The sequence below is a fragment of the Oncorhynchus masou genome, chromosome 31, assembly GCF_036934945.1.
Source record: "Oncorhynchus masou masou isolate Uvic2021 chromosome 31, UVic_Omas_1.1, whole genome shotgun sequence".
In the NCBI taxonomy this organism is placed as follows: Eukaryota; Metazoa; Chordata; class Actinopteri; order Salmoniformes; family Salmonidae; genus Oncorhynchus; species Oncorhynchus masou.
This window is the reverse complement of record NC_088242.1, coordinates 49,262,019-49,289,136: the sequence shown is the minus strand read 5'-3', so window position 1 is coordinate 49,289,136 and position 27,118 is coordinate 49,262,019. Positions and strand designations below refer to the sequence as shown.

The following is a 27,118-nucleotide window of genomic DNA, read 5'->3' as shown; positions in this document are numbered from 1 at the left end:
AATGCATTCCAAGTGACTAACACATGAAGCTGGTTGAGAGAACGCCAGGAGTGTTCAAATCTGTCATCAAGGCAAAGGGTGGCTATTTGAAGAATCTCAAATATAAAATATTTAGATTTGTTTTACACTTTTTTGGTTACTCCATGATTTAATGTTTAATAGCTGTAATAGGCGAAAACAGAGGTTGGATCAACAACATTTAGTTACTCCACAATACTAATCTAAATGACAGAGTGAACATGAATATGCCTGTACAGAGAATTATATTCCAAAACATGCGTCCTGTGTGCAACAAGGCACGAAAGTAATACTGCAAAAGATGTGTCACAGCAATTCACTTTTTGTCCTGAATACAAAGTGTTTGGTGCAAAATGCTTACTTAATAATTCCAGGCCAGTGACAAATCTATATGTAATTATTTTTAAATTCAGGCTGTAACACAACAAAATGTAGAAAAAGTCAAGGAGTGTGAATACTTTCTGAAGGCACAGTAAATTCACATTGAGAATTAACTAGGGGCCATGACATGAAAATAGAGCTCTTGGGCCACACTCCAGTGGTGGGTTTGGTGTCAAAATGAGAATGCATGAGCAGAAAAGAACAACATACCTACTGTAAAATATGGTGGTGGATGATGTTATGGTTGATTTTATGGGAATAGTTTGCTTCCACTTGTCCTGGGGCCCTAGTTAAGGTCAAAGGCATCATGAACTTTATCCAGTACCAGGATATTTTAGCCAAAAACCTGATCAGTTTCACCTGTCCTTGTTATCGTCTCCACCCCCTCCAGGTGTTGCTTGTTATACCTGGTGTATTTATCCCTGTGTTTCCTGTCTCTCTATGCCAGTTAGTCTTGTATGTTCCAAGTCAACCAGTGTGTTTTTCCCGTGCTCCTGCCTTTTCTATTCTCTTTTACTTGTCCTCCCGGTTTTGACCCTTGCCTGTTTTCTGGACTCTGTACCTGCCTGCCTGACCATTCTGCGTGCCCTGACCTCGAGCCTGCATGCACTGTACCTCCTAGACTCTGAACTGGTTTTGACTTTTTGCCTGTCCATGACCACTCTTGCCTACCCCCTGTGGAGATAATAAATATCAAAGACTCAAACGTGTCTGCATCTGGGTCTCGCCTTGTGCCCTTATAGGTTGCCTCTACTAGGAGCTTAAACTTAGCCGCAAGTGGATCTTCCATCAAAACAACAACACCAACCACACCTCAAAATCCACAAAGAAATGGTTCATTGGACACAAAATCAACATTTTCCTACGACTCGCCAGATGTAACCGATTGAAAACCTGTGGTTTGAACTGAAGAGGGTAGTCCATCAGCGCAGACAACAGATATCTATGATCTGGAAGGATTCTGTATGGAGGAATGGTCTAAGATCTGTCCAAATGTGTTTTCCAACTCATTAAACATTTTAGAAAAAGGCTGTGTCGTTATCCTCGCAAGGTGAGGTATTGAAAACAGGGGTCTTAATCATTTTGACCCCTACCTTTGAGAGAATGTTTAACTTGATAAACAAAATCTTTCTGGGCAATTGTTTTTAGCATACAATATACACACACAAAAAAACAAAGTGTTTGTTTCATGAGTTTAAATTAAAGATCCCAGAAATTTTCCATAAACACAAGACGCTTATTTCTCTCAAATTTTGAACACATTTGTTTACATCTGTTAGTGAGCGTTTCTCCTTTGCCAAGATAATCCATCCACCTGACAGGTGTGGCAAATCAAGAAGTGGATTAAACAGCATGATCATTACACAGGTGCAATTGCATTGCTGACTGCAGGAATGTCCACCAGAGCTGTTGCCAGGTAATTTAATTTTCATTTCTCTACCATAACCCGACCTCCAATGTCATTTTAGAACCTCCAACCGGCCTCACAACCACAGACCATGTGTATGGCGTCGTGTGGGCAAGCTGTGGGCTGATGTCAACATTGTGAACAGAATGCCCCATGGTGGGGGAGGGGTTATGGTATGAGCAGGCATAAGATATAGACAACAAGCACAATTGCATTTTATCGATGGCAATTCAAATGCTCAAAGGTACCGTGATGAGATCCTGAGGCCCATTGTGCCATTCATCCACCACCATCACCACATGTTTCAGCAAGATGATGCACAGCCCCATGTCACAAGGATCTCTAAACAATTCCTGGAAGCTGAAAATGTCCAAGTTCTGGCCTGCATACTCAGACATGTCACCCATTGAGCATGTTTGGGATACTCAGGATCGACGTGTATGACAGCGTGTTCCATTTCCCGACAGTATCCAAACTCCGCACAGCCATTGAAGAGGAGTGGGACAACATTACACAGGCCACATCAACTCATTGCGAAGGAAATGTGTTGCGCTGCATGAGGCAAATGGTGGTCACTCCAGATACTGACTGGATTTCTGATCCAAACCCCTAAATTTTTTTAAAAGTTATGAGACCAACAGATGCATATCTGTTTTCCCAGTCATGTGAAATCCATGGATTAGGTCCTAAGGAACTCAGTAAATCTTTGAAATTGTTGCATGTATATTTTTGTTCAGTATAGCTCAACTTATTTTATGAAGTCATTTTTACTCATCTTTATCAAGGATGTCAATAATTTCAGACCACACTGTATATATATCAAACAATAGATTTCTAAAACATTAAGCCTCATCGATGATCATAAACAATGTCATTTTCTTGTTTGTTTCCCCCAAAAACAAATCTAATATCTGAACATTTTAATGCAAAGTAAATTATTTGACCACACTTTTACATTTTATACTTTTTTAAAGCACAATGTTTAAGAAAACAATCATAAAAGATAGCCACGCAACACTGGACGATGAAACATACATTTGTCAATGAAATACAGCATATTACTCTTTTCTATGAAAAATAAACTGACAGTTATGTCGGTTGAGTCGGAATGCTATTAATGTGGCTAGTACCTGAACTAGTAAGGACTACTAATAACAAAGCCTTTGTGAAAAATATGATTTTAGGGTAGGCCTATCTCCCTTATTACCAGGGAATAATATATTCTAAACTAAAGCATCACTAATATATGATCTACAGTGCAGTTCTAGTGACAGACGCGTAAGGCATGTCTTTGAAAATGTCAAGTTATCATTTCAAACAATTCAACATCACAAAAACTCCTGTGCTAGATAATATCAGGAGTCTGTGTTTCTCTGTGCTTACAGGTTCAGAGACCACCTGCTTTCGGTGGTCATCCCTTATTACCAACTTTTTACAGATACTGTATATAGTTAAAAAGGCCAAGAGCATCTTAATACACAGGTAACTAACTATACAAGTGCATATCATAAATTGACATAAATATATGATTACAATGAATGTTACAGATAATGCACATCATGTCTTGGCCCGACGTCTTTAAAGACTGCTATAAAATGAACGATATTCACTCTGTACGGACAATTATACTCTCTTACGCTCTCTCTCACACCCACACATACTTACTAAGAAATTAGAGATCACAGTGACATATTTTGACCTTGTTTGGATGAAAGTGAAAGTTTGCTGATCTAAGTAAATGTCCATTTGGTTACATACTGTATGTCTGTCAAGCACATTCATCAAACGTAATACTTTGTGTTTGGTATACTAAGCAACTCTACTGTTAGTGGTTCTCTTAATGATAATAGAATTGCATTGAAACATTGCAGAACTATTAAAGAGGGTATATACTTACTGTATATTATCTAACGTCCTAAATCTTTATAGATAGATGAAACCTACATGTGTAATAGTGAGATGTCGTGTCAAGATTTTAAAGAGGAGCAGCAATATTCAAGTTATTGTGAAAAAGCCAGCATATGAGATGGAGTATGTACAGTATCTAGATAATGGCCTTTAGGTTACAGTCCACATGCCCTAAATATGTAATGAACGGTTGAAGTCCAAGTCAGCCATGTTCAGAACCCATCTCAGGACAGTATTCTGACTTGAAGACAACGCACTTAACTTACAATTTTGTGCTAGTCTACAATTTACACGAATGAATGAATGAATGAATGATCGGCGCAAAACTGAGTTGTGCACACTAATCTCAACTCTGAATAGGGCCCACTGAGAGCTCTGTGTCCAGACCAGGTCCGGGCGGAGTGTGTCGCAATGAAACCCGTCCCCCTCTACTTTGAGCAGGTCCAGATGGGGTGTTACACTGAAACCCTACCTCCCTCTACTCTTCAGTCGTGGTCCTGTGGGGTATGAAGGGCATCTTCAGGGCTCCGGCGCTGGTCTGTTCGGGCCAGAAGGGTGACTCGTGCTGCAGGGGGGTCCGGCGAGGGAAGAAGGTGTGCTGGAAGTCATAGTTCAGCAGACAGCTGAGGGAGGCCATGTAGATGTCAGCGAAACGAGACAAGCGGCGGGAGAAGTAGGTGGGGTTGTGGTACGTTCGAAAGAGACTCCCAAACTGGCTGTTGAAGATGTCCTTAGTCTGCGATCTGTTGTATGATAAAACACGTAAGATATGTTGTCGAGGAAAATATCGGTAAGACTTTATTTGAAGGGTAGCTACAGTCATATGTAATTCTTATGTAGATTATAAATGTGTTATGAATTCCTTATGTACTGAAGGTGCCTTTCAAATAAAGTATTATCAAAATATCTACAGCATAACTTCTAGACTTTGAACAAATAAGAGGACTCATTACAAATTACATAATTACTTCTCTGGTTCATGGTTCATACACATTAAAAGTAATTCCCCATGGTACCTCATGGCTTCTCTCTCTTTGATCCATTCATGGACAACAGATTGCGACGCTGGGTCTCTGTGGACCTGGAACGGAGGGAGAAGAAGACATACTGTGTAACTTTTTACATACATACTGAGAATACATATCTGTGGAGCTGGGAAGTAAGGACAGGGTTGGGGAGTAACTGATTACAAACTAAGTGTAATCAGTACATTACCAGCAAAAATATTGTAATCAGATTAGATATTTTAAAAACTAAGATTATTAATTATTGGATTACTTTTGAATTCAGAAAGGATGTTTGTGAAAAAAATACAAAAAGTCTAAGATATTTTAAATTAAAAACAAATAATTTTACCTTTATTTAACCATGTAAGCTAGTTGAGAACAAGTTCTAATTTATAACTGCGACCTGGCCAAGATAAAGCAAAGCAGTGCGACACAGACAACACAGAGTTACACATGGAATAAACAAGCGTACAGTCAATAACACAATGGGGGGGAGGGGGTCTATATACATTGTGTGCAAATGGTGTGAGGAGGTAAGGCAATAAATAAGCCATAGTAGCAAAGTAATTACAATTTAGCAAATGAACACTGGCGTGATAGATGAGCAGATGATGATGGGCAAGTAGAAATACTGGTGTGGAAAAGAGCAGAAAAGTAAATAAAAACAATATGGGGATACGGTAGGTAGATTGGGTGGGCTATTTACAGATGGGCTATGTAGAGCTGCAGCGATCGGTTAGCTGCTCAGATAGCTGATGTTTAAAGTTAGTGAGGGAAATATAAGTCTCAGCGAATTTTGCAAATCGTGGCAGCAGAGAACTGGAAGGAAAGGAGGCCAAAGGAGGTGTTGGCTTTGGGGATGACCAGTGAAATATACCTGCTACGGGTGGGTGTTGTTATGGTGACCAGTGAGCTGAGATAAGGCAGAGCTTTACCTAGCATAGAATTATAGATGACATAGAGCCAGTGGGTCTGGCGACGAATATGTAGCGAGTGCCAGCCAACTAGAGCATACAGGTCGCAGTGGTGGGTGGTATAAGGGGCTTTGGTGACAAAACAGATGGCACTGTGATAGACTGCATCTAGTTTTCTGAGTAGAGTATTGAAAGCTATTTTGTAAATGACATCGCCGAAGTCGAGGATCGGTAGGTTGGTCAGTTTTACTAGGGTATGTTTGGCAGCATGAGTGAAGGATGCTTTGTTGCGAAATAGGAAGTCAATTCTAGATTCAATTTTGGATTTGAGATGTTTAATATGAGTCTGGTAGGAGAGTTTCCAGTCCAGCCAGACACCTAGGTATTTGTAGTTGTCCACATATTCTAAGTCAGAACCGTCCAGAGTAGTGATGCTCGTCGGGCGGGCGAGTGCAGGCAGTGAACGGTTGGAAAGCATATATTTGGTTTTACTAGCATTTTAGAGCAGTTGGAGGCCACGGAAGGAGTGTTGTATAGCATTGAAGCGCGTTTGGAGGTTAGTTAACAGTGTCCAAAGAAGGGCCAGATGTATACAGAATGGTGTTGTCTGCATAGAGGTGGATCAGGAAATCACCCCAGCAAGAGCGACATCGTTGATATATACATTAAAAAAAAGTTGGCCCGAGAATTGAACCCTGTGGTACCCCCATAGACTGCCAGAAGTCCGGACAACAGGCCCTCCGATTTGATACACTGAGCTCTGTCTGAGAAGTAGTTGTTGAACCAGGCGAGGCAGGCATTTGAGAAACCGAGTCTGTTGAGTCTGCGATAAGAATACGGTGATTGACATAGTCGAAAGCCTTGGCCAGGTCGATTAAAAACGGCTGGACAGTACTGTCTTTTATCGATGGCGGTTATGATATCGTTTAGTACCTTGAGTGTGGCTGAGGTGCACCCGTGACCGGCTAAGAAACCAGATTGCACAGCGGAGAAGGTACACTGGGATTTGAAATGGTCAGTGATGTTTATTAACTTGGCTTTCGAAGACTTTGGAAAAAGGCAGGGCAGGATGGATATAGGCCTATAACAATTTGGGTCTAGAGTGTCACCCCTTTTGAAGAGAGGGATAACCACAGCAGCTTTCCAATCTTTAGGGATCTCAGATGATACAAAAGAGAGGTTGAACAGACTGGTAATAGGGATTGCAACAATGGCGGCGGAAAAGTAGCTGCGGAGGGTGCAGAGCTGTTGGCCCGGGGTTGGGGTAGCCAGGAGGAAAGCATGGCCAGCCGTAGAGAAATGCTTATTGAAATTCTCGATTATCGTGGATTTATCGGTGGTGAGTCTTACCTAGCCTCAGTGCAGTGGACAGCTGGGAGGAGGTGCACTTATTCTCCATGGACTTTACAGTGTTCCAAAACTTTTTGGAGTTAGAGCTATAGGATGCAAGACTATTTGAAAAAGCTAGCCTTTGTTTTCCTAACTGACTGCGTACATTGGTTCCTAACTTCCCTGAAAAGTTGCATATTGCGGGGACTATTCGATGCTAGTGCAGTCCGCCACAGGATGTTTTTGTGCTGGTCGAGTGGAGACAGGTCGGGAGTGAACCAAGGTCTATATCTGTTCTTAGTTCTACATTTTTTGAAAGGGGCATGCTTATTTAAGATTGTGAGGAAATACATTTTAAAGAACGACCAGGCATCCTCAACTGACGGGATGAGGTCAATATCCATCCAGGATACCTGGGCCAGGTCGATAAGAAAGGCCTGCTCGTAGATGTGTTTTAGGGAGCGTTTGGGGTGGTCGCTTGACCGCGGACCCATAGCGGACGCAGGCAATGAGGCAGTGATCGCTGAGAACCTGATTGTATTTGGAGGGCAAGTTGATCAGGATAATATCTATGAGGGTGCCCATGTTTACGGATTTAGAGGTGTACCTGGTGGGTTCCTTGATAATTTGTGTGAGATTGAGGGCATCTATCTTAGATTGTAGGACTGCCGGGGTGTTAAGCATATCCCAGTTTAGGTCACCTAACAGAACGAACTCTGAAGATAGATGGGGGGGGCAATCAATTCACATATGGTGTCCAGGGCACAGCTGGGAGCTGACGGGGGTCTATAACAGGCGGCAACAGTGAGAGACTTATTTCTGGAGAGATTAATTTAAAAAATTAAAGGTCAAACTGTTTGAGCATAGACCTGGAAAGTATGACAGAACTTTGCAGGCTAACTCCTCCCCCTTTGGCAGTTCTATCTTGACGGAAAATGTTATAGTTGGGGATGGAAATCTCAAATTTTGGTGGCCTTCCAGGATTCAGACACGGCAAGGACATCAGGGTTGGCGGACTGTGCTAAAGCAGTGAGTAAAACAATCTTAGGGAGGAGGCTTGTGATGTAAACATGCATGAAACCAAGTATTTTTCGGTTACAGAAGTCAGCAAATGAGAGTGCCTGTGGACACGCAGGGCCTGGGTTAACCTCCACATCACCCGAGGAACAGAGGAGGAGTAGGATCAGGGTATGGCTAAAGGCTATCAAAACTGGTCATCTAGTGCGTTGGGGACAGAGAATAAAAGGAGCAGATTTCTGGGCGTGGTAGAATAGATTCAAGGCATAATTCGCAGACATGGGTATGGTGGGGTGCGGGCACAGTGGAGGTAAACCCAGGCACTGAGTGATGATAAGAGAGGTTGCATCTCTTGACACGCTAGTTATGCTGGGTGAGGTCACAGCATATGTGGGAGGTGGGACAAAGGAGTTATCTGTTGTATGTTGAGTGGGACTAGGGGCTCCGCAGTAAACTAAAACAATGGTAACTATCCTAAACAACAGTATACAAGACATATTGACATTTGAGAGACATAAAGCGAGGCAAAAAGCAATCACAGGTGGTGATTGGGAGAGCTAGCTAAGACGACAACGGGTAAGACAACAACAGCTAAGACAACAACAAAAGGTAAAATGGCGATGAATGGGCAGGGAGGTTCGGTTAACTACACACAGGGCCTGAGTTCGACGCTGGGGCCGACAGATAAACAAAAAATAAACTAAATGGAGTACTGTGATTAATGAACAGTCCAGCAGGCATCAGCTATGTAGCACGGTGATCATAGGGTCCAGTGAACAGCAATAGATGGATCAGGGAAGCCGCAGGGAAGTCGTTACTACGCTAGCACGAGGGCTTAAAGTTAGCAGGCTGGGGAAAGTAGAAGCATCTGCTCCGACGTCCGGCAAAGGCCGGCTAAGGGCACAGCGGATGAAGTTACATCGGCAGACCAGTCGTGGTGGTATGGCGGGCGCCATGGCGGGGCGCCGTGTCGACAAAGGGTCCAGGCCAGATGGTGAGAGTGGTATTCTAGTTTTAGTCATTGCCTGGCTCACGGCTAACTGGTGCTAGCTTCAGGGCAGGGGTGTTAGCCACTATAGCCACTTGGAAGCAGCTAGCTAGCAGCGATGATCTGATGCAAAGGTCCAGAGCTTACGGCAAAGATCCGGTGGAGTAGTGGATTCTAGCTGTGTTGGGGTAGAGTCCAGGAGGCATCAGCTGTGTAGCCGAGAGATCACTGAGTAGGTTGGGAGGTGGACCTGGCTCAGGATAAGCTTCGGGGCTGGGTCACTTGGTGGCAGCTAGCTAGCGGTGATGATCAGGAGTAATGGTCCAGGGTTTACGGCAGGAATCCAGCGTTGTAGTGGAGAGAACAGTCCAATACTGGCAGGCTGGCAAGTATTATCCAGGCCAAAAAACAGCTGGTGTCTGTGCAGAAAGTGAAGGCCGCTAGCAGTGGCTGACAATGACTGAATAGCTAGTAGCTAATTAGCTGGTTAGCTTCTGATGGTGGTTCTGGCTATAAGGTCTAAAAAAAAAATAGCGGATCCATATCACATTGAGTGAGGCGGGTTGCCGGATGGTATATTGAGATTGAAAATAAATTGGAAAAAAAAAGACGAAAAATACAAAAATTACATGAGAGGACGACAAACCACGTCTGCACTGCTACGCCATCTAGGAAAAAGATAGGGTGAACTTCGCCAGGGATGGCCTAAATCAATGCTTATGACAGATTCAGCTCCAGGACCAGCCATAGGGCCAGTTGGCTAATCTTTTGAATATGGCGTAGTAAAAAAACAAACATAATATTAGCTAGGGAGATAAGGTTAGCAAGACCGTTAGCAAGCTAGAAAAGGTTAGCATGCTAGCTAGCTACACTGACAACTGTCAGTGCCCTATTTGTTGATGTTTATCAACTCCACGTGGAAATTCCCACATTCGTGAATATGTATAAACAGCCCTCGTCATTCTTTGCAGGTGGAACCTAAATGTGCATTTCATCTATTGGACAGAAAACTATGTTGAAATAGTGGCCCCAACTTCCTCTGGGGGGGGGATATTTTAAGGCAAAAGTAATCCAAAAGTAACGGGTGCCAGGTCATTAGGTGGATGTACTCAGTATTCAACACACCCCACACACACACACCTCTCCCCACCCCCACCTACCTGCATGTGCTCTATGAGTCCAGTCAGGCCCTGTAGCCAGGTCATCAGGTGGACGTATTGCTCAGTGTTCATGATCTTGATCTCCTTCCTCAGCTCTGGGATGATGGCTCCTGTCCTCCAGCCGTGCTTCAGAGTCAGGTCCTACAAGGAGACGCATAACACCGCAAATAACCAGTTACTTTTATGACGTCCATTGTATTTGTACTGTATGTGGAAATGTTGTCACTTTGAATGACTGCTTGTTGTAGCTAAAGCATTTGCAAATTGTTGTTGCACTTACAGCCAGGTCACTGTAAATGTGATCTCCAAAGTACAGCACCTTGGACCCCCTCCAACCAGTGAGTCTCAGGAACTCATATAGGTTTCCCTGAAATAAACACATACCTGTATCAAAGACAAATGCAATAATTCCAGACCCCACAAAGGAGTTTAAACTCACATTCAATAGCTAAATTGAATTGTCCTGTACCTGTTTGTAGATCTTCCCCTTTTCCAGCTTGTGAATCCTGTCCCAATGCAGCACCCCTTTATCTGTTACTCGTCTGAAGGGCCTAGGATGGACAGAGGAAGAAAAACGCTAACACTTTATTTGAAGAGTACTTACTTTCATGAGGACTTCAACTTGCGGTTGTTGACATAAGCATTTATGGAACGCTTATGTACTGCTTATGAATGTGTCATGAAGTCTCTATGTAGGTACCCTGTGGAGACCAAAAGGGACATAACAGAAGTTTAAAGGTCTTTATATAGTTCCAATACTTACTTCCTCCTGTCGTTGAAGAAGCCTGGTTTGTCGGCCTGCACAATGACAATATCAAACAAATCTCTCCAGTCCTTCCCCACGATGTAGTTCATTCCCCGGTCCCTGGGAATTCACATATTAGATGTTATATTAGAATTCACACAGTACACAACATAATATAGAACACACAGCACACTCTGCCAGAGTATCAAACATATCTGCACACTCATGAGGGTAGTTCATCAATCGTTTGTTCCATTTTTTAAATCAGTCTTGTTTCAAGCCGTTGCGATTTCATCACAGTAAGGACTGAATGTAGGTAACAAGAATGTAGCTAACATTCCTGTAACCATGACATGAGTAGGTGATGGAAGCTCTTTGATTTAGACCAGTGGATTTGGGTCAAGCCTCCCTGTGAATCTAACAAATGTTGTGGTTGTAAAGCCTAGCTCAGTACTGACAGAAATCTCAGAGTAACTTACAGTACAGTGATACATTTTTTTGTATTGCATGTGATATCTTCAGAACTTGAACCCACAACACTGCCGTTTGCTAGTGCCAAAGTCTTACCGACTGAGCCACACAGGATCACAAGACGCCTGAACACAGGTTGACAGTTGACACTCACACAAAGTCAAAGGGGCTGTTGGTGATGAGGAACATCTTCTTGCCATCCTCATAGAGCTTCTTCAACACAGCGTGAGTCTGTTCCCCATAGGAAATATAGTTCTCTACAGAGAGAGAGAAAGATATAGGGGGGTAGTGAAAATATAGTAAAACTGATCTACACTGTCAGACGATTGCTATTGTCTACAGAAAATACATTCTTTCGAGGAACTACAATAATACGATTTCATAGTAATCTCTTTGAAGATACGAGCAATGACAGTGAACTTGATGTAGAACTCTCCTCACATTATCACAGACATTCATATACAGTAGCACAAACACCTGAGATAATTTGTAAAGATAGCACATATAACATAACAGACTGCGTTGCCCCAATCAGAGCATACACTCCCCTCTTTCCAATGATCATAAAGTAACTATTTTAGAGAACAACGCAGAGATCGTTGTTATCCTTACCCATATCTGCCTCCACAGCTCGATACATAATACCCTTCACATGGACATCTCCTATCGCTGCCTGTCAACACAGAGAGAGGATGAGATGTTACAATGGTAGTATTTTGTGGCAGGAGGAATCTTTTTCACAAAATACAGCTCTTTTACAAACAGTGAGAGGAACAGAAATAAAGTTAAACAAACCATACAACATTTTACAAAAACACTCAAAGAACAGTGCAGATGGAAAGTTTGGTAACAGAATGATGGTAAAATCTCCTGCAGTTTATGATGTGACCAAAAATCTATTTTGATTATTGAGCTACAGTAAGAGAAGTGGATTAACACCCGGTAACAGAATGACATCATGGGTCCCTGATCTGTACAATACAGAAATGCATATCATTCTCTTCATTGTGATATATCCTGAATAGGTACACAAAAGGTAGAAAAATGTCATATCCTCTTTTGCATGTTTGGGTATTATTCTAATGAGCTCCGCACCCAAACAAGACCAAATTTGGTTGCTCTGGGCTGGACCATACCTGTACTAATCATAGACATCTATGTTTCACATTGTGGACATCACAGTACATACAGCACATTAAAGTAGAGTTCAGTATAGCACAGTAGAGTATAGTTCAGTACAGTAAATTATAGTGTGCTCTACTGTACTAAACTACTTTACTTTTCTTTACTGTGGTGTATAAACATGTGAAACATTGACTGGTTAAGATCTGGACTAAATTTCAACTACTTTTCAACGGAGATCTGGTGTCAGTCAGTGCTCAGTGGGTGAGAGGGCTGATTAGAGTAAATGGAATTTAAAAAAAGGGGCTCATGGGTTGGTGTCAGTAAGAGCCGGGAAAGGTGACATTAACTAGAGAGGGAGGGGTTGTCCAGACTGTTTTCACACTCTTGCTTTGACCACAAACAAAACATTGAGCTGAACATAACAGTATGCCAGTGGAAGGGAGGCTAGTAACAGGTGACCAAACTGTTTTGTTACAGATTTTTGGGTAATTCTGTTAACAATTTGTGCGGGGATACAGGTTAATCATGGTCATTTTTAAATGTAGGTATGGGTAAAGTGACTATGCATCGATAAGACAGCACGTAGCAGCAGTGAAAAAACTCATATGGGGAAGGGGTGTCAATGTAAATAGTCTGGGTGGCCATTTGATAAATTGTTCAGCAGTCTTATGACTAGGAGGTAGAAGCTGTTGTAGTATTTGTGATCTACAGCTGTTTATATTAGTTACTATGCTGTTACTAAACAATAATGTATTACAGCTGTGTTCTGTTACTACACCTAATTGGAAATGCACATGCGCACTATTGGGCCGGGGGCTGTAGAGCACGAGTTTTTTGACTAAAGGAAACTAACTGCACTCCCATCTACTTATTGCCTGGTCATTTCTCCACAACACAAATATTACAGCTGTTAAGGAGCTTTTTGGTCCTAGACTTGGTGCCCCAGTACCGCCTGCCATGCGGTAGCAGAGAGAACAGTCTATGACTTGGGTGATTGGAGTCGTTGACAATTTTTTGGGCTTTCCTCCGACACCGCCTAGTATGTAGGTCCTGAATGGCAGGAAGCTTGGCACTACACTCTGTAGCGCCTTACGGTCAGATGCCGAGCAGTTGCCATACCAGGCAGTGATGCAACCGGTCAGGTGCTCTTGATGGTGCAGCTGCAGAACTTTGAGGATCTGGGGACCCATGTAAATGGTTACAGTCTCCTGAGAGGGAAAAGGTGTTGTCGTGCTCTCTTCACGACTGTCGTGGTGCGTTTGGGCCATGGGTGATGTGGACACCAAGGAACTTGAAACTCTTCACCCTCTCCACTACAAAACCGTCAATGAGAATGGGGGCCTGTTCGGCCCACCTTTTCCTGTAGATCACAATCAGCCTTTGTCTTGCTCACATTGAGGGAGAGATTGATGTCCTAGCACCACACTGCCAGGTCTCTGACCTCTTCCCTGTAGGCTGTCTCATTATTGTCGGTGATCAGGCATACCACTGATGTGTGGTCAGCAAACTTAACGATGGTCTTGGGAGTCGTGTTTGGCCACGCAGTCGTGGGTGAACAGGGAGTACATGAGGGGCCCCAGTGTTCAGGATTAGCGTGGCAGATGTTGTTGCCTACCCTTACCACCTGGATGTGGCCTGTCAGGAAGTCCAGGATGCAGCTTTGTGGGCACAACGGTGTGGAAACACTCACCTGTAGACAATAAACAGCATTCTCACATAGGTGTTCCTTTTGTGGCAAAGGGCAGTGTGCAGTGCAACTGAGATTGCGTTGTCTGTGGATCTGTTGGGGCGGAATGTGAATTGGAGTGGGTCTAGGGTTTCCGGGATGATGGCGTTGATGTGAGCCATGACGAGCCTTTCAAAGCACTTCATGGCTACTGACGTAAATACACTGCTCAAAAGGTGGTGACCACAGACCACTTCTCAGTTCCTATGCTTCCTGGCTGATGTTTTGGTCACTTTTGAATGCTGGCGGTGCTTTCACTCTAGTGGTAGCATGAGACGGAGTCTACAACCCACACAAGTGGCTCAGGTAGTGCAGCTCATCCAGGATGGCACATCAATGCGAGCTGTGGCAAGAAGGTTTGCTGTGTCTGTCAGCGTATTGTCCAGAGCATGGAGGCGCTACCAGGAGACAGCCCAGTACATCAGGAGACGTGGAGGAGGCCGTAGGAGGGCAACAACCCAACAGCAGGACCGCCATCTCCGCCTTTGTGCAAGGAGGAGCAGGAGGAGCACTGCCAGAGCCCTGCATAATGACCTCCAGCAGGCCACAAATGTGCATGTGTCTCCTCAAACGGTCAGACACAGACTCCATGAGGGTGGTATGAGGGCCCGACGTCCGCAGGTGGGGGTTGTGCTTATACAGCCCAACACCGTGCAGGACGTTTGGCATTTGCCAGAGAACACCAAGATTGGCAAATTCACCACTGGCGCCCTGTGCTCTTCACAGATGAAAGCAGGTTCACACTGAGCACGCCGTGGAGAACATTCTGCTGCCTGCAACATCCTCCAGCATGACCGGTTTGGCGGTGGGTCAGTCATGGTGTGGGGTGGCATTTCTTTGGGGGGCCGCACAGCCCTCCATGTGCGCGCCAGAGGTAGCCTGACTGCCATTAGGTACCGAGATGAGATCCTCAGACCCCTTGTGAGACCATATGCTGGTGCGGTTGTCCCTGGGTTCCTCCTAATGCAAGACAATGCTAGACCTCATGTAGCTGGAGTGTGTCAGCAGTTCCTGCAAGAGGAAGGCATTGATGCTATGGACTGGCCCGCCCGTTCCCCAGACCTGAATCCAATTGAGCACATCTGGGACATCATGTCTCGCTCCATCCAACAACGCCACGTTGCACCACAGACTGTCCAGGAGTTGGCGGATGCTTTAGTCCAGGTCTGGGAGGAGATCCCTCAGGAGACCATCCGCCACCTCAACAGGAGCTTGCCCAGGCGTTGTAGGGAGGTCATACAGGCACGTGGAGGCCACACACACTACTGAGCCTCATTTTGACTTGTTAAAACAAGGACATTACATCAAAGTTGGATCAGCCTGTAGTGTGGTTTTACACTAATTTTGAGTGTGACTCTAAATCCAGACCTCCATGGGTTGATACATTTGATTTTGATTGATCATGTGTGATTTTGTTGTCAGCACATTCAACTATGTAAAGAAAAAATAATTTAATAAGAATATTTAATTCATTCAGATCTAGGATGTGATTTTAGTGTTCCCTTTATTTTTTTGAGCAGTGTATTTAGGCAGGTTACCTTTGCTTCCTTAGGCACAGGGACATTGGTGGTCTGCTTGAAATATGTTGGTATTACAGACTCAGTCAGGGAGAGGTTGAAAATGTCAGTGAAGACACTTGCCAGTTGGTCCGCACATGCTTTGAGTACACGTCCTGGTAATCCGTCTGGCCCTGCGGCTTTGTGAATGTTGACCTGCTTAAAGGTCTTGCTCACATCGGCTATGGAGAGTGTGATCACACAGTCGTCCGGAACAGCTGGTGCTCTCATGCATGCTTCAGTGTTGCTTGCCTCGAAGCGAGCATAAAAAAGGCATTTAGCTCGTCTGGTAGGCTCGCGTCACTGGACAGCTCGCGCCTGGGTTTCCCTTCGTAGTCCGTAATAGTTTTCAAGCCCTGCCACACCCGACGAGCGTCAGAGCCGGTGTAGTAGGATTCAATCTTAATCCTGTTTTGACGCTATGCCTGTTTGATGGTTCGTCTGAGGGCGTATCGGAATTTCTTATAAGCGTCCGGATTAGTGTCCCGCTACTTGAAAGTGGCAGCTCTTGTTTTTAGGTCTATGCAGATGTTGCCTGTAATCCATGGCTTCTGGTTGGGATATGTTCGTACGGTCAATGTGGGGCCGATGTCATTGATGCACCTGTTGATGAAGCCGGTGACTGAGGTGGTGTACTCCTCAATGCCATTGGATGAATCCCAGAACACATTCCTGTTTGTGATTGCAACACAGTCCTGTTGCCTAGCATCTACTTCATCTGACCACTTCCGTATTGAGCGAGTCACTGGTACTTCCTGCTTTAGTTTTTGCTTGTAAGCAGGAATCAGGAGGATAGAATTATGATCAGATTTTCTAAATGGAGGGCAAGGGAGAGCTTTGTATGCGTCTCTATGTGTGGAGTAAAGGTGGTATAGAGATTTCGTTCCTTTGGTTGCACGTGACATGCTGGTAGAAATGAGGTAAAACAGATTTAAGTTTGCCTGCATGAAAATCCCCGGCCATTTGGAGCACCGCTTCTGGATGAGTATTTTCTTGTTTTCTTTGTCCAGTTCGAAGTGAGTGATCACTGTTCTGATGCCCAGAAGCTCTTTTCGGTCATTAAGAGACGGTAGCAGCAACATTATGTACAAAATAAGTTACAAACAACACAAACTAACAAAATAGCACAGTTGGTTAGGAGCCAGTAAAAACGGCAGCCATCCCCTCTGGCGCCATTATAGCGACCATCCTTTCACACTTGTGGCGTACAGCAGGTCAGCCACCAGGGGGAGACTAGTCGAGGACTGGTAACAGATGGAGTATACATCAAGAGGCACTTCCAATGGCTGGCCGCCCATCAAATATCCCTTACACAGCCAGGATAGTCCCACTAAGTGCAAACCAGATTGGATGGCATTTTGCTGCAGAAAGCTGTGGTAGCCATGCTCATTAAATGTGCATTGAATTCCAAAATAAATCCCAGAGAGTGTATTTATTATAGATCCCCCTTAGCTGTTGCCAAAGCAGCAGCTTCTCTTCCTGGGGTACAGCGAAATTAAGGCAGTTTATACAATTTCAAAAACAATACAACACATTCACAACACACTGTGTGCCCTCAAGCCCCCTACTCCACCACTACCACATACAATTGAAGTAGGAATTTACATACCCTCAGGGTAGGACCACTCCACAAACTAGTTTTGGTAAGTTGGTTAGGACATCTACTTTGTGCATTTTTATTTATTTCACCAGGTAGGCAAGTTGAGAACAAGTTCTCACTTACAATTGCGACCTGGCCAAGACAAAGCAAAGCAGTTCGACACATACAACAACACAGAGTTACACGTTGAGTAAAACAAACATACAGTCAATAATACAGTAGAAACAAGTCTATATACGATGTGAGCAAATGAGGTGAGATAAGCGAGGTAAAGGCAAAAAAAGGCCATGGTGGCAAAGTAATTACAATATAGCAAGTAAAACACTGGAATGGTAGATTTGCATTGGAAGAATGTGCAAAGTAGAAATAAAAATAATGGGGTGCAAAGGAGCAAAATCAATAAATAAATAAAATAAATACAGTATGGAAAGAGGTAGTTGTTTGGGCAAAATTATAGATGGGCTATGTACAGGTGCAGTAATCTGTGAGCTGCTCTGACAGCTGGTGCTTAAAGCTAGTGAGGGAGATAAGTGTTTCCAGTTTCAGAGACTTTTGTAGTTCGTTCCAGTCATTGGCAGCAGAGAACTGAAAGGAGAGGAGGCCAAAGAAAGAATTGGTTTTGGGGGTGACCAGAGAGATATACCTGCTGGAGCGCGTGCTACAGGTGAGTGATGCTATGGTGACCAGCGAGCTGAGATAAGGGGGGACTTTACCTAGCAGGGTCTTGTAGATGACATGGAGCCAGTGGGTTTGGCGATGAGTATGAAGCGAGGCCTAGCCAACGAGAGCGTACAGGTTGCAATGGTGGGTAGTATATGGGGCTTTGGTGACAAAACGGGTGGCGCTGTGATATACCCTACCCAACAAATTGGATGCAGTCTTGGAGGCTATTTTGTAAATGACATCGCCGAAGTCGAAGATTGGTAGGATGGTCAGTTTTACAAGGGTATGTTTGGCAGCATGAGTGAAGGATGCTTTGTTTTGCGAAATAGGAAGCCAATTCTAGATTTAACTTTGGATTGGAGATGTTTGATGTGGATCTGGAAGGAGAGTTTACAGTCTAACAAGACACATAGTTATTTGTAGTTGTCCACGTATTCTAAGTCAGAGCTGTCCAGAGTAGTGATGTTGGACAGGCGGGCAAGTAGCGATCGGTTGAAGAGTATGCATTTAGTTTTACTTGTATTTAAGAGCAATTGGAGGCCACGGAGTTGTATGGCATTGAAGCTTGCCTGGAGGGTTGTTAACACAGTGTCCAAAGAAGGGCCAGAAGTATACAGAATGGTGTCGTCTGCGTAGAGGTGGATCAGAGACTCACCAGCAGCAAGAGCGACATCATTGATGTATACAGAGAAGAGAGTCGGTCCAAGAATTGAACCCTGTGGCACCCCCATAGAGACTGCCAGAGGTCCAGACAACAGACCCTCCAATTTGACACACTGAACTCTATCAGAGAAGTAGTTGGTGAACCAGGCGAGGCAATCATTTGAGAAGTGATTGTCCAGATTGTCTAGCCCGGCTGATTTGTAGGGGTCCAGATTTTGCAGCTCTTTCAGAACATCAGCTGACTGGATTTGAGAGAAGGAGAAATGGGGAAGGCTTGGGCGAGTTGCTGTGGGGGGTGCAGTGCTGTTGACCGGGGTAGGGGTAGCCAGGTGGAAAGCATGGCCAGCCGTTGAAAAATGCTTATTGAAATTCTCAATTATTGTGGATTTATCAGTGGTTACAGTGTTTCCTATCTTCAGTACAGTGGGCAGCTGGGAAGTGTTCTTATTCTCCATGGACTTTACAGTGTCCCAGAACTTATTTGAGTTTGTGTTGCAGGAAGCAAATTTCTGCTTGAAAAAGCTAGCCTTGGCTTTTCTAACTGCCTGTGTATATTGGTGTCTAGCTTGCCTGAAAAGCTGCATATCACGGGGGCTGTTCGATGCTAATGCAGAACACCATTGGATGTTTTTGTGTTGGTTAAGGGCAGTCAGGTCTGGGGAGAACCAAGGGCTATATCTGTTCCTGGTTCTAAATTTCTTGAATGGGGCATGCTTATTTAAGATGGTTAGGAAGGCATTTTTTTTATTGTTAATAACCAGGCATCCTCTACTGATGGGATGAGATCAATATCCTTCCAGGATACCCCGGCCAGGTTGATTAGAAAGGCCTGCTCACTGAAGTGTTTCAGGGAGCGTTTGACAGTGATGAGTGGAGGTTGTTTGACCGCTGACCCATTACGGATGCAGGCAATGAGGCAGTGATCGCTGAGATCTTGGTTGAAGACAGCAGAGGTGTATTTAGAGGGCAAGTTGGTTAGGATGATATCTATGGAGGGTGCCCGTGTTTACGGCTTTGGGGAGGTACCTGGTCGGTTCATTGAAAATTTGTGTGAAATTGAGGGCCTGAAGCTTAGATTGTAGGATGGCTGGGGTGTTAAGCATGTTCCAGTTTAGGCCGCCTAGCAGCACGAGCTCTGAAGATAGATGGGGGGGCAATCAGTTCAAATATGATGTCCAGAGTACAGCTGGGGGCAGAGGATGGTCTATAGCAGACACAAACGGTGAGAGACTTGTTTTTAGAGAGAAGTTAGAAGTAGAAGTTCAAATTGTTTGGGTAGAGACCTGGATAGTAGGACAGAACTCTGCAGGCTATATTTGCAGCAGATTGCAACAACGCCCCTTTTGGTAGTTCTATCTTGTCTGAAAATTTTGTAGTTAGTGATGAAAACTTCTGAATTTTTGGTGGTCTTCCTAAGCCAGGATTCAGACACAGCTAGAACATCCGGGTTGGCAGTGTGCTAAAGCAGTGAATAAAACAAACTTAGGGAGGTGGCTTCTCATGTTAACGTGCATGAAACCAAGACTATTACGGTTACAGACGTCATCAAAAGAGAAGGATAACACAAGTAATGTTTCCAACAATTGTTTACAGAGATTATTTCCTTATTAATCCACTGTATCACAATTCCAGTGGGTCAGAAGTTTACATACACTAAGTTGCCTGTACCTTTAAACAGCTTGGAAAATTCCAGAAAGTGATGCCATTGCATTAGAAGCTTCTGTTAGACTAAGTTACATTATTTGAGTCAATTGGAGATGTACCTGTGGATGTATTTCAAGGCCTACCTTCAAACTCAGTGCCGCTCTGCTTGACATCATGGGAAAATCAAACGAAATCAGATAAGACCTCAGAAAAAAATATAAGACCTCCAAAGGTCTGGTTCATCTTTGGGAGCAATTTCCAAAAGCCTGAAGGTACCAAGTTCATCTGTACAAACAATAGTATGCAAGTATAAACAACAGCTATCAGACGCGTTCTGTCTCGGAGAGATGAACGTACTTTGGTGCGAAAAGTGCGAATCAATCGCAGAACAACAGCAAAGGACCTTGTGAAGATGCTGGAGGAAACAGGTACAAAATAATCTATATCCATAGTAAAACAGGTCCTATAATCGACATAACCTGAAAGGCAGCTCAGCAAGGAAGAAGCCACTACTCCAAAACCACCAAAAAAAAGCCAGGCTACGGTTTGCAACAGCATATGGGGACAAAGCTCATACCTTTTGGAGAAATGTCCTCTGGTCTGATGGAACAAAAATAGAACTGTTTGGCCATAATGACCACCATTATTTTTCGAGAGAAAAGGTGGAGGCTTGCAAGCTGAAGAACACCATCCCAACCGTGAAGCACAGGGGTTTCAGCATCATGTTGTGGGGGTGCTTTGCTGCAGGAGGGACTGGTGCACTTCACAAAATAGATGGCTTCATGAGGAAGAAAAATTATGTGGATATATTGAAGCAACATCTCAAGACATCAGTCAGGAAGTTAAAGCTTGGTCACAAATGGGTCTTCCACATGGACAATGATCCCAAGCATACTTCCAAAATTGAGGCAAAATGGCTTAAGGACAACAAAGTCAAGGTATTGGAGTGTCCATCACAAAGCCCTGACCTCAATCCCATAGGGAATTTGTGAACAGAACTGAAAAAGCATGTGCGAGCAAGGAGTCCTACAAACCTGACTCAGTTACACCAGCTCTGCCAGGAGGAATGGGCCAAAATTCACCCAACATATTGTGGGAAGCTTGTGGAAGGCTACCTCCAAACATTTGACCCAAGTTAAACCATTTAAAAGGTAATGCTACCAAATATTAATTGAGTGTATGTAAACTTCTGACACATTGGGAATGGGATGAAATAAATAAAAGCTTAAATAATTGTTTCAACTATTATTCTGACATTTCACATTCTTAAAATAAAGCGGTGATCCTAACTGACCTAAGACAGGGAATTTTTACTAGGATTAAATGTCAGGAATTGTAAAAAATATATATATATATAAAAAAAGAGTTTAAATGTAGTTGGCTAAGGTGTATGTAAACTTCAGACCTCAACTGTATCTACAGACCTAAATCCATGTGTATATACAGTGGGGCAAAAAAGTATTGAGTCAGCCACCAATTGTGCAAGTACTCCTTAAAAAGTTGAGGCTTGTCATTTTCATCATAGGTACACTTCAACTATGAAAATCACATTGTAGGATTTTTAATGAATTTATTTGCAAATTATGGTGGAAAATAAGTATTTGGTCAATAACAAAAGTTTCTCAATACTTTGTTATATACCCTTTGTTGGCAATGACAGAGGTCAAACGTTTTCACAAGGTTTTCACACACTATTGCTGGTATTTTGGCCCACTCCTCCATGCAGATCTCCTCTAGAGCAGTGATGTTTTGGGGCTGTTGCTGTGCAACACGGACTTTCAACTCCCTCCAAAGATTTTCTATGGGGTTGAGATCGGGAGACTGGCTAGGCCACTCCAGGACCTTGAAATGCTTCTTACGAAGCCACTCCTTCGTTGCCCGGGCGGTATGTTTGGCATCATTGTCATGCTGAAAGACCCAACCATGTTTCATCTTCAATGCCCTTGCTGATGGAAGGAGGTTTTCACTCAAAATCTCACTATACATGGCCCCATTCATTCTTTCCTTTAGTCGTCCTGGTCCCTTTGCAGAAAAACAGCCCCAAAGCATTCTTTGTCCTCCAAACACGACGAGTTGAGTTTTTTACCAAAAGGTTATATTTTGGTTTCTTCTGACCATATGACATTCTCCCAATCTTCTTCTGGATCATCCAAATGCTCTCTAGCAAACTTCAGACGGGCCTGGACATGTACTGGCTTAAGCAGGGGGACACGTCTGGCACTGCAGGATTTGAGTTCCTGGCGGCATAGTGTGTTACTGATGGTAGGCTTTGTTACTTTGGTCCCAGCTCTCCGCAGGTCATTCACTAGGTCCCCCCGTGTGGTTCTGGGATTTTTGCTCACTTGTGATCATTTTGACCCCACGGGGTGAGATCTTACGGGGAGCCCCAGATCGAGGGAGATTATCAGTGGTCTTGTATGTCTTCCATTTCCTAATAATTGCTCCCACAGTTGATTTCTTCAAACCAAGCTGCTTACCTATTGCAGATTCAGTCTTCCCAGCCTGGTGCAGGTCTACAATTTTGTTTCTGGTGTCCTTTGACAGCTCTTTGGTCTTGGCCATAGTGGAGTTTGGAGTGTGACTGCTTGAGGTTGTGGACAGGAGTCATTTATACTGATAAGTTCAAACAGGTGCCATTAATACAGGTAACGAGTGGAGGACAAAGGAGCCTCTTAACCTCTTACACTTATGGTGGCGCTATTTCATTTTTGGAAGAAAAACGTTCCCGTTTTAAACAAGATATTTTGTCACAAAAAGATGCTCGACTATGCATATAATTGCTACTGTTCGAAAGAAAACACTCTGACGTGTCCAGAAATACAAATATCTTCTCTGTGCGTGCCCTTTAACGTGAGCTTCAGGCAAAACCAAGATGACTTGGCATCCAGGAAATGACAAGGATTTTGAGGCTCTGTCTTTCATGATCTCCTTATATGGCTGTGAACGCAAGAGGAATGAGTCTGCCCTTTCTGTCGTTTCCCCAAGGTGTCTGCAGCATTGTGACGTATTTGTAGGCAGATCGTTGGAAGATTGACCATAAGAGACCACATTTACCACGTGTCCGCCCGGTGTCCTGCGCGAAATTGGTGCGCAAAAGTCACCTGCCAGTATTTTTCCATGGGGCACAGACAGAGAAGCAAGCTTCCAAGAACTGCATGTCAATGAAGAGATATGTGAAAAAACACCTTGAGGACTGATTCCAAACAACGTTTGCCATGTTTCGGTCGATATTATGTAGTTAATCCGGAAAAAGTTTCACGTTGTAGGTGACTGCATTTTCGGTTCGTTTCGGTAGCCAGGCGCAATGTAGAAAACGGAACGATTTCTCCTACACACAGACGCTTTCAGGAAACACTGCGCATTTGGTATGTGGCTGGGAGTCTCCTCATTGAAAACATCAGAAGCTCTTCAAAAGGTAAATGATTTTATTTATTTGGTTATCTGGCTTTTGTGAAAATGTTGCGTGCTACATGCTACACAAAATGCTATGCTAGCTTTGCATACTCTTACACAAATTAGTCAATTTCTATGGTTCAAAAGCATATTTTGAAAATCTGAGATGACAGTGTTGTTAAGAAAAGGCTAAGCTTGAGAGCAAACGCATTATTTTAATTTTATTTGCGATTTTCAGAAATCGTTAACGTTGCGTTATGCTAATGAGCCTGTTGCTTAGTCACAATCCCGGATCCGGGATGGGGAGTTTCAAGAGGTTAAAGAAGGAGTTACAGGTCTGTGAGAGCCAGAAATCTTGCTTGTTTGTAGGTGACCAAATACTTATTTTCCACCATAATTTGCAAATAAATTCATTAAAAATCCTACAATGTAATTTTCTGGATTTTTTTCTCTCTCACTTTGTCTGTCATAGTGTAAGTGTACCTATGATGAAAATTACAGGCCTCATCTTTTTAAGTGGGTGAACTTGCACAATTGGTGGCTGACTAAATAATTTTTTGCCCCACTGTATAGTGTGCATGTTATTGTGTGTGTATGCATGTGTCTGTGCCAATATTTCTGTTGCTTCACAGTCCCCACTGTTCAATAAAGTTCATCTGTTTTTAAAAATCTAATTTTACTGCTTGCGTCAACAGCAAAACACCCCCACACCATCACAAATCCTCCTCCATGCTTCACAGTGGGAACTACACACGCAGAGATAATTTGTTCACCTACTCTGCGTCTCACAAAAACACTGCAGTCGGAACGAAAAATCTCAAATTTGGACTACCACCGGTCTAATGTCCATTGCTTGTGTTTCTTGGCCCAAGCAAGTTTCTTATTATTGCTGTCCTTTAATAGTGGTTTCTTTGCAGCAATTTGACCATGAAGGTCTGATTCACACAGGCTCCCCTGAACAGTTGATGGTGAGGTGTGCCTGTGGTAACTCTGGATCTTCCTTTCCTGTGGCGGCCCTCATGAGAGCCAGTTTTATCATAGCGCTTGATGATTTTTGCGATTGCACTTGAAGAAACTTTCAAAGTTCTTGAAATGTTCCGTATTGACTGACCTTCATGTCTTAAAGTAATGATGGACTGTTGTTTCTCTTTGCTTATTTGAGCTGTTCTTGCCATAATATGGACTTGGTATTTTACCAAATAGGGCTATCTTCTGTCTACCACCCCTACCTTGTCACAACACAACTGGCATTAAGGAAAGAAATTCCACAAATTAATAAGGCACACCTGTGAATTGAAATGCATTCCAGGTGACTACATCATGAAGCTGGTTGAGAGAATGCCGAGAGTGTGCAAAGCTGCCATCGAGGCAAAGCGTGGCTACTTTGAAGAATCTCAAATATATTTTCATTTCTTTAACACTTTTGGTTACAACATGATTCCATGTGTGTTATTTTATAGTTTTGATGTCTTCCATATTATTCTACAATATAGAAAATATTAAAAATAAGGAAATAAAAACCTGGAACGAGTAGGTGTATCCAAACTTTTGACTGGTAGTATAAGTATTCACACCCCAGAGTCAAAACCTTGTAGAACATCTATGGCAGTGATTACAGCTGTGAGTATTTCTGGATAAGTAAAATCTAACATCTGGATTTGCCAATTATTATTTTCAAAATTGTTCAATTCTGTCACATGAGTTGCACATTGCTAGACAACCATTTGCAGGTCCTGCCATAGATTTTCAAGCAGATTTAAGTCAAAACTGTACTCGGACACAGGAACATTCACTGTCTTCTTGGTAAGCAACTTCAGTGTAGATTTGGACTTGTGTTTTAGGTTATTGTCCTGCTGAAAGGTGAATTAATTTCCCAGTGTCTGATGGAAAGCAGACAATCAAATCAAACTTTGTCTCACGTGCCGAATACAACATGTGTAGACCTCACAGTGAAATGCTTACTTACAAGCCCTTAACCAACAATGCAGTTAAGAAAATATCCCCCCCCCAAAAAAAGAGATTAGAATAACAAATAATTAAAGAGCAGCAGTAAATAACAATTGTGGGATATATACAGGGGGCACCGGTATCGATGTAATATGTACATGCAGGTAGAGTTATTAAAGTGACTACGCATAGATAATAACAGAGTAGCAGCAGCTACATAGAAGCGGGGGGGACAATGCAAATAGTCTGGGTAGCCATTTGACTAGCTGTACAGGAGTCTTATGGCTTGGGGGTAGAAGCTGTTTAGAAGCCTCTTGGAACTAGACTTGGCACTTCGGTACCGCTTGCCATGCGATAGCAGAGAGAACAGTCTACGAATAGGGTGGTTGGAGTCTTTGACAATTTCTAGGGCCTTCCTCTGACACCGTCTGGTGTAGAGGTCCTGGTTGGCAGGAATCTTGACCCCGGTGATGTACTAGGCCGTACGCACTACCAGATGTAGTGCCTTGCGGTCGGAGGCCGAGCAGATGCCATACCAGGCAGTGGTGCAGCCGTAAAACATTGAGGATCTGAGGACCCATGCCAAATCTTTTCAGTCTCCTGTGGAAGAACTGGTTTTGTCGTGCCCTCTTCACGACTGTCTTGGTGTGCTTGGACCATGTTAGTTTGTTGGTGATGTGGATACCAAATAACTTGAAGCTCTCAACCTGCTCCACTACAGCCCCATCGATGAGAAAGGAAGCTTGCTCGGTCCTCCTTTTCCTGTAGTCCACAATCAGGGGGAGGTTGGGGGAGGTTGTTGTCCTGGCAGGGGGAGGTTGTTGTCCTGGCACCACATGGTCAGGTCTCTGACCCTCCTCCCTATAGGCTGTCTCATTGTTGTCGGTGATCAGGCCTACCACTGTTATGTTATCAGCAAACAATGATGGTGTTGGTGTCATCCCTGGCCATGCAGTCATGAGTGAACAGGGAGTACAGGAGGGGACTGAGAATGCACCCATGAGGGGCCCCCGTGTTGAGGATCAGCGTGGCGGAAGTGGTGTTGCCTACCCTTACCACCTGGGGGCAGCCCGTCAGGACATCCAGGATCCGGTTGCAGATGGAGGTGTTAAGTCCCAGGGTCCTTAGCTTAGTGATGAGCTTTGAGGGCACTATGGTGTTGAACGCTGAGCTGAATAGCATTCTCACATAGGTGTTCCTTTTGTCCGGGTGTGAAAGGGCAGTGTGAAGTGCAATAGAGATTGCATCATCTGTGGATCGGTTGGGATGCTATGCAAATTGGAGTGTGTCTAGGGTTTCTGGGATAATGGTGTTGATGTGGGCCATGACCAGCCTTTCAAAGCATGGCTTTCATGGCTACAGATGGGTCAGTAGTCATTTAGGCAGGTTACCTTAAGAGTTATTGGGCACAGGGACTATGGTGGTCTGCTTGAAACACATTGGTATTACAGACTC

The 27,118-nt window shown here is 43.7% G+C and overlaps 1 protein-coding gene across 1 annotated transcript in view; it reads right to left on the bottom strand.

Annotated features, from left to right (window-relative positions):
• Nucleotides 1–2,622: 2,622 nt before the first annotated feature.
• The window catches only part of LOC135524054 (5'-nucleotidase domain-containing protein 3-like), a 33,209-nt gene continuing 8,713 nt past the window's right edge, over nucleotides 2,623–27,118 (bottom strand). Inside the window, exons 7-14 of the mRNA XM_064951201.1 lie at nucleotides 11,959–12,019; nucleotides 11,501–11,603; nucleotides 10,894–10,995; nucleotides 10,600–10,681; nucleotides 10,411–10,497; nucleotides 10,131–10,271; nucleotides 4,732–4,796; nucleotides 2,623–4,458 (exon numbers count right to left, since the gene is read on the bottom strand). Coding sequence (XP_064807273.1) covers nucleotides 4,194–4,458; nucleotides 4,732–4,796; nucleotides 10,131–10,271; nucleotides 10,411–10,497; nucleotides 10,600–10,681; nucleotides 10,894–10,995; nucleotides 11,501–11,603; nucleotides 11,959–12,019 — 906 coding nt within the window. The 3' untranslated portion in view covers nucleotides 2,623–4,193. The remainder of the gene's footprint in view (nucleotides 4,459–4,731; nucleotides 4,797–10,130; nucleotides 10,272–10,410; nucleotides 10,498–10,599; nucleotides 10,682–10,893; nucleotides 10,996–11,500; nucleotides 11,604–11,958; nucleotides 12,020–27,118) is intronic.